Source organism: Arachis ipaensis, chromosome B05, assembly GCF_000816755.2.
Source record: "Arachis ipaensis cultivar K30076 chromosome B05, Araip1.1, whole genome shotgun sequence".
Taxonomy (NCBI): Eukaryota; Viridiplantae; Streptophyta; class Magnoliopsida; order Fabales; family Fabaceae; genus Arachis; species Arachis ipaensis.
This window is the reverse complement of record NC_029789.2, coordinates 140,560,436-140,568,227: the sequence shown is the minus strand read 5'-3', so window position 1 is coordinate 140,568,227 and position 7,792 is coordinate 140,560,436. Positions and strand designations below refer to the sequence as shown.

General features: G+C 32.6%; 2 protein-coding genes across 4 annotated transcripts in view; one reads left to right on the top strand and one right to left on the bottom strand.

Moving 5' to 3' along the window:
- LOC107644494 (ethanolamine-phosphate cytidylyltransferase) lies at positions 823-5,249 on the top strand. The gene is made up of 10 exons (XM_016348363.2): positions 823-996; positions 1,408-1,844; positions 2,469-2,704; positions 2,786-2,937; positions 3,390-3,461; positions 3,593-3,660; positions 3,759-3,879; positions 4,004-4,063; positions 4,159-4,281; positions 4,853-5,249. The coding sequence occupies exons 2-10, from the start codon at positions 1,525-1,527 to the stop codon at positions 4,925-4,927; spliced, it is 1,227 nt and encodes a 408-aa protein (XP_016203849.1). The 5' UTR covers positions 823-996; positions 1,408-1,524; the 3' UTR covers positions 4,928-5,249.
- Positions 5,097-7,792, bottom strand: part of LOC107644493 (sodium transporter HKT1) — a 68,186-nt gene continuing 65,490 nt past the window's right edge. For all 3 annotated transcript variants that reach the window (XM_021103016.1, XM_021103015.1, XM_021103014.1), the window contains one exon: positions 5,097-5,694. In XM_021103016.1, coding sequence (XP_020958675.1) covers positions 5,655-5,694 — 40 coding nt within the window. In that variant the 3' untranslated portion in view covers positions 5,097-5,654. The remainder of the gene's footprint in view (positions 5,695-7,792) is intronic.

Here is a 7,792-nt window from a genome sequence, read left to right as displayed (position 1 = left end):
AAAATTAATGTTAACTAACTAAAAAATTGTTCATATACTTTCTATTTTCGAAATTAGTTATGCAGGAGAGATTATATCATTCTTTTCTTTTGATTGTTTTTTGTTTTTTTGGTTAAAAGCTTAATCTTGTAAAATCAAAATAATACTTTAATAGTTTAATTAACAAAAGTTTCTTTATAAATATAACTTGTTCCTATATAAAGTTAATTTTAATATATATTGCAATACCAGTAAAATTAATACCTTAGTAAATAATCTTCTAAAAGAATCGGAGCTCTGTCCAGAAAAAAAATTAGATCATGACTTTGCATTAATTTTTATTTTTAAATGAAAAGAAAAAAAAGTAGAAAGGAGTTTTTAGTATACAAACTAAAGATTAATCTATCACAAATAAAAATTATTAAAAAGATTTTTTTTTTCGAGTTATTTTTTTTTAAAAGATTTTAGATAAAAGTAAAAGTAATTTTATGTTTGGATATCTCATGCAAAAAGATCTTTTTATTTATCAATTATGTTTGAATATAACAAAGTACTTTTTTGTTTATTTATTATACGAAAAATATCTTTTTTTTAAAAAGATATAAATTACAGTTTCTAAAAAAAGATATTTTTCTAATTTTTCTAGTACTTTTACTTTTACTGCTCAAAATTTACTAAACATACTAAATAATTAAAAAAAATCTTTTTTCATTAAAAATTTTTTTTTTATCAAAATAATAACGCCCAAACAAACACTTAAACCTCTTCGGTCACCAAAAAAAACACTTAAACCTCTTATATTTATTAAACGGAGGAGTGAATTGATGACTACATAAATTCAAGTCGGTCAGAAAGGAGCTTTTCTAACATGCGAATTCAACACAGAAACATAACGAATCAAACGCGAAAGAGAAGAATAAGATTCGCATCTCTCTCTCTCTCTCTACTTTATGATACTTAGCTCTTCAAAACTCAGAATCTTCACTCTTTTTCTTCTTGGGAGATTTCTAGTGTCAGGTTTGCTTTGTCTTTCTCTTTCTTCTTCAATTCCCATTCTTGTGGAATTTACCCTTTTGAATCTGTGTACTCTATGCTATATTCCATTCACCTCAAAGCATCATTTTCATTCTGGTTTTCCTATTTACGCTTCATTATTGGTCCACTCCTTTTCTTTTTTTGAAGCTTTAGATTTATGCCATGAGTATGCTCAATTCTTAATTCATGCTTTCCATTTTCAAATTTACATGCTATGGTCACTTTGATTTTCCTCTTACTAGCTAGCTACTTGGATCTTTGGCATTCTTCCCCTGCTTTGTGAAGTTTTTTTGTTTTGTTTTTAATTGCTTGAAAATGATGCTATATGAATCTATTAGGGTGAAAAAGAAGTTGCATTTTTATGCCCCTTTTGATATGATGAGTTCATTGCAGGTTTGTGTCTCCTTGTGTATAGTAGCAACTAGGAATAGCAAGTTAGTTGCTGAGAATCCTGGAAATCCCAACATAGATCATAAGTGAGAATAGAGACAAAGATAGAGATAGGAAGTCATGGATTATGAAAATAATAGCTGGATTTGGGATGGGGTATACTACTACCCTCACCTGTTTGGTGGAATAATGGTGACAGCTGCTTTGCTGGGCTTGTCAACAAGCTACTTTGGTGGGATTGGATCCTTCCACAAGAGGAAATCCGGTGAGAAGAAGCGCATTCGTGTCTACATGGATGGCTGCTTTGATCTTGTGCATTATGGTCATGCCAATGCACTCAGACAAGCAAAAGCCCTTGGTGATGAGTTAGTTGTTGGGGTTGTCAATGATGAGGTTATTGCGGAACATAAAGGGCCGCCGGTTTTCAACGTGGAGGAGAGGTATGCAGCTTGCCTCTGTGTGTTAGTTTTAGGATCTTATTGCATAGCATATTTGAATCCTGTTTCCTTTTAAATGCCCCTTTTCCTGTTAATCTCCGTTTGATTTGTTCTATTGATCAAAAGAAGTAACTATATATGATTCATCTTAAGCTTTGATGTTGTAGCATCTTATCCTTTTGCATTTTTTAATTCTGTATATAGTTATTGACTTACATGATTAAAAGTATCCCGATCAATGATGATATACCTAGCTATCAAGGAATTAGAAGTGTACTTAAGTTATAAAATTTTGGGTAGGTAATTGTTACTGAAACTGGTATCAAACAATAGTGTAAGGGCGATGCAGATTCTGCTGCTGTAAGCTCTTGTTCATGTAAGTTTCTAAGTTCATTTCACTATATGGAACAATGAGAGAAAAACTCGGATTCTATTGAAAGGAAGAATTAAGTTTCAAAAGAGCTTATTAAAGCAATTCAAGTTAAAGAGGAATAGAGCAGTTTGATAAAATTTTATATTGTAGCCATATATGAACAATATATGCATATATTTCTACTTGTACTGACAGCTTTGTAAACTGCATTATGAAGATAAACTTTTGATTTGAAAAAAATGGTTTGTTTCCAGGCTGACCCTTGTAAACGGATTGAAGTGGGTGGACGAGGTCATTCCTGATGCTCCATATGCAATTTCTGAGGAGTTCATGAAGCGTCTCTTTAATGAATACAAAATTGACTATATCATACATGGCGATGATCCCTGCCTGCTTCCAGATGGATCAGATGTCTATGCTGCAGCAAAGAAAGCTGGGCGTTATAAGCAAATTAAACGTACTGAAGGAGTTTCCAGTACAGATATTGTAGGTACTAAGTTTCTCTGCTTGTATTAGAAGGCCTGAAATTTTGTGAACCATGTGTATGTGCTCTTACTCTGCTTCAATCCAGGAAGGATACTTGCTTCTTCAAGATGTCGAGAAAATGGTAAAGATCATATTGTTAATGGTGAGCAACATCAAGAAGAAAGCCAGTCCGAGGACTCCCACATATCCCAATTCCTACCAACATCGCGCCGGATTTCCCAGTTTTCAAATGGCAAGGTATTTGATTTCTTGCGTAGTCAAGTTTTCCATTGCAATATGTGTATACTCAGTTGATACTTGATACTTGATAGTTTGGCATACCGATTAATCTGAATGTCTTTAGATTATATTTGTTTTTGGTTTGCAATATTTTTATTAATTCTTTTAGAGCCATTGCAAAGTATATTAATATTTTTGGAGATCTACTTGATGTAACACACTGGTTTTGATATATCATTGGCTTCATGGTATTTTTTATATATTGGCAAATTTTCCACGAGAGGAGACACAAGGGGTGTCTGTTATAGTTTCAGAGACAGGTTCTAACATTATGAGTAATCACTAATCTTCAGAACATGGAACATTTTTATCTTTGCAAAATTTTAGTGAATGGTGATATTTGTGTGTGTTATAATGTTGTGAGGAACTTTTTTATTGGGTTAATCCATTGCCATTTCATCTAATTTCAGGAGCCTGGAGCGAATGCTCGAATTATATACATTGATGGGGCATTTGATCTGTTCCATGCAGGGCATGTTGAGGTACATAAATTTTTCATAGTATTTTAATCAAGTTCCAAATTTCATTCTCCCAAAGGCACTATCTCAGCTAATACTCATGGATGGTATTTTCTTATTGACTTATTATTTTCTGTTATTCACTACTCTTTTAGATTCTTAAGAGGGCTAGGGAGCTTGGAGATTTTCTTTTAGTTGGTATCTACTCAGATGAAACAGTGAGGTATAGTTTCTTATTTAGCAAATTTGACTTTGATTGGTATTATCTAAGTATTATGTTAACACTAGATAAGAGAGTAACAAGTAACAACTTACCTTTAGGGAACACCGGGGGAGTCACTATCCTATTATGCGTCTTCATGAGCGTAGCCTTAGCGTGCTGTCTTGCCGTTATGCCAATGAAGTCATTATCGGTGCACCTTGGAAAGTTACAAAGGATATGGTATGTCAATTTTTTATGTGTGCACTGTGCTTGTCTTTTCCATTTTCCTAACCATTCTTAATCAAGCATTGAATGAAATTATCTAATGTTCATTTCATATTTTTTGTTCCTTTGAATCAAACAGATTACAACTTTCAATATCTCTCAAGTTGTGCATGGGACTGTTGCTGAGAACTCACTTAAGGTAAGTTCACTGAAAGCTATTCTGTTCATATGTGGCAAAGATATTATCTTCCTTTTTTGCTGGTATTGATATTGGAGCATGTTGTCTTGTTTCAGTCTGAAAGTGATCCTTATGAGGTTCCGAAGAACATGGGGATATTCCGCTTGCTCGAAAGCCCGAAAGATACCACCACTACTTCTGTAGCCCAAAGGATAATAGCTAACCATGAAGCTTACAAGGTATTGTGTGTCTCTTTTTTCATTCATTTGTTCAAAATTTTGGAAATTTTGAACTGCCGTTAAAATCTGTGTTTGTGACTTTTGTATGCTTATAGTATATCACAAATTGTATAATTCCCTTCTAAAAGCAAATATCCAAGAAAGATGTAGCTAGGTCTACTATTAGGAGCAAGGTTCCGAAAACCTAACCGATCATCGAATAGGTGGAGCTAGAGGTTCAATCTTATATTCGTATATCAAATATATATTTTTCTTTTAAAATGGAATTCTGTGTTTTGTTATTTAAATTGGTTAACTGTTAAAAAATCAGTTCGGTTTTACCAATTTACAAGGCTTACCAATTTTTGACCGGTCCATTGACAACCGATTTTCATCTTGAACCGGACCGGTTTGATGTTTGGTTTTTCAGTTAACCCAATTGAATTGACCTGTTCGATCCGGTTTTCATGATCATGATTAGGACCTGTAACCATTTTGAGTTTCATACATTTGAAATTCTAATTCAGAATTCGATGTCTAAGGTTTTATGACATAGACTTGTGCTACTCTTTTTGTTGTGTGAATGCTGCAGAAACGAAATGCCAAGAAGGCACAGAATGAGAAGAGATACTATGAAGAAGAGAAAAAATATGTCTCTGGGGAATAAGCCTTGTATGGAATTGTGTCACAGCCTTAGTTTGCTACACTAGTCTCCAAGAGTAAAGAGATGCTGATCTATATAGCATAAGTTGTGGATGGACTACATATGATTAAAATTTCCTCAATAACTGATGAAGTAATCTGCCACTTTGTTAAGTGAAAGGTTCCTTATATGGTTTGCTTATTACTCATTTTTTGGCATGTCTTGATGGGGAGGTATTTTATTTTATATGCTCCATTAGAGGTTGCCTTAATAACTTGACAATTGTATCAAAGCATATATGCAGACCTTAATATACATCAAAGGTTCCGCCTTGTTTGCTATTTCTTTTTTTACTTTTTTTTTAATAATTATTAACATTGGATTATAAATACATCATGGTTATAAGAATCGGACCAAACCGATCGATTTAGATGGGTTAATCGAGAATTATTTACTAGATCAGTTCGTTTTAGATAAAAAAATTGGTTGATAATGAATCAGTCAAAAAATAAAAAAAAATTCAGTTGAAGAACCAGTTAACTAGTCAAATCGGTACGATTTTTTAGCAATTAACTGATTAAAAATAATAAAATATAAAAAATTACTTTTTCTCTCCTAAAAGCTATATATTTTATTATATCTAATTCAATCCTACATGAATCTCGATTGAAATATTAACTTTTGAACTTCTAACTCTGTTGGTTTAATAATCCATTTGATTTTTAGAATCCTGATATATAGGAATTATTAGCTAGGATAGGTCCCAAGCTTTGCCACCTTTCATATTGAATTTCTTGAGCCTTCCGAAGAACATGACAAGAATAAGGATGAAAATGGGTTGTTCATGATGTTAGAAACAAGAGACTAAATTGGAGGAAGAATTTGTGTATTATTGAGTGTAATCAAGTTGTCTATTCAAGTTGTTTGGAATGATACAATATAAAAGGGTATTTATAGGTACTAAGAGAATCGTAATAATAAAGACATAATCTCTTATAATAAATATTCAGATATACTAAATAATACTAATTGATCCTAGTTGATCTTAATTATATTCTAACACAGGATATAGTAACATAACCATTCAAAATTGATTAGATAATATAAAAAAAAATAAAGGAATCGATTCAATAAAAAAAATATTAATAGTTGAGAAAGAATACATATATAAGCGAAGAGAGAAAAGAAATGAAAGTGGCATGCCTGATGACTTCTATGGTGATGTTCAAAACATTAAAGTTGAGAGGATCCTCTCTCAGGCTTTTGTTCTCAGTGATGCAAATCAAAATAATGAAAATAACCAAATATGAAAGTTGAGACAACACAAGGCACTCCACTAGCCTTCTTTTGTCTTTCTTGGCATCATTTTCGGTCTCGTGGTCCATTATGGGCAAGAATGTTGTGTATGGTGGAAGGTACCTGATTTCCATACCCATAACAATCAATATCAAATTATTACACACAATTCATGAAAAGAAATATAGTGAAAATTCACGCGCAGTTGTTGTTTTTAAGAACTGTATGTAAAATTGACTTACATCATGACGACGAAGAGGACCAATATGGCTGAAGAGATGGTAGAGAGATCAAAAACGGATTCACCGGAATGTCTAGCATTTGTGATTTGAAACAAAGACGCAACAAATTTCTGATAAGGATTCAAACCATCCATGATTTGTGTTCCCCACTCCATGGAACAAAAAATCACAAATTGAATTATATTGAACCCTAAAACGGTAGCAACAAGTAGCCAAGAATGAAGGGGAGGTAGCAAATGACCAAAACCTATTTCCTTTGAATTCTTAAGCAAGTATGAAAATTCCTCTCTTTTGGTAATTTTCTCAAGAACCCAAATCACAAACCTCAAGCATGGTGCATACAAGGTGTTACCAAGAAGGATATATGGGAGAATAATAATAAGAAGGCCTGAATTCTTCTTGAAAACTATCATATTTTCATTTGTGGGGACATAGCCACAACTTGCAAAAGTTGAAACTATGGTGAAAATAGAAAATGTTAGGGTTTTGATACCTTTTTCTCTAAGTACTTGCTTTGCACTAGGAATGAAGCTCATGTACATAGAAACCAAGAAAGTTCCAACAAATTGAAGCACCAAAAAGTAACCTAAAACTACATGGCTCAAATACTTAAGGGAGTTAGACCTAAGTACATGTTTATTGTTAATATCATAATTGACATGAATGAATTGGTTTTGGTCTTGTGATGAGTGATGATTAGGAATAGAAACTAAACCAAGCTCAATTTGATCATGGACTTTTTTTATTGGAAGACTATTATTAGTACTAACTTTGACACTATAATCATTTTTCATGGAAGTGAATGAATTGTTATTGAACCTAGCAAAGACAAGTTCTAGTAAGGAAGTGAAAACTTCACCACCAAAAAACATAAGAAAAGTTATGAGGACGAGTTGGGAGTTAGAGAAAACTTCCATTTCTATGGCCGTCATACTTGAGACAGTAGAAGCAGAGACAGAAGTATAAAACAGGTCGAAGTTCTTAGGCTTAACATAGGTTTTTGGCTTTGATACCTTGAGACCCAAGTATCCAAAAAGAGACATGATCATAAAATAACAAAGCTGAATGAAAAATGAGTTGAAGTTGAATTGGAAATAAGGGCTAAAAAGATGTTGTAGCTTCCTACCAAAGAAGGAAAGGTTCATCATTTAATTTGATTCTGTGTTTTTTGAAATTGAATGGGGACTTGGATGATTACGTGAAGTGGGAATTGGAGGCATGCATTTATAAAGGCATTGGGAAGTGATTTTTGTCTTAAATAAAATATAAATTCATCTCTATTAAATAAAATATAAAATCTTTTCTAATATATTTTGGGAAAAAAGTAAAGTGATTTAAAAAAAAAAGGTTT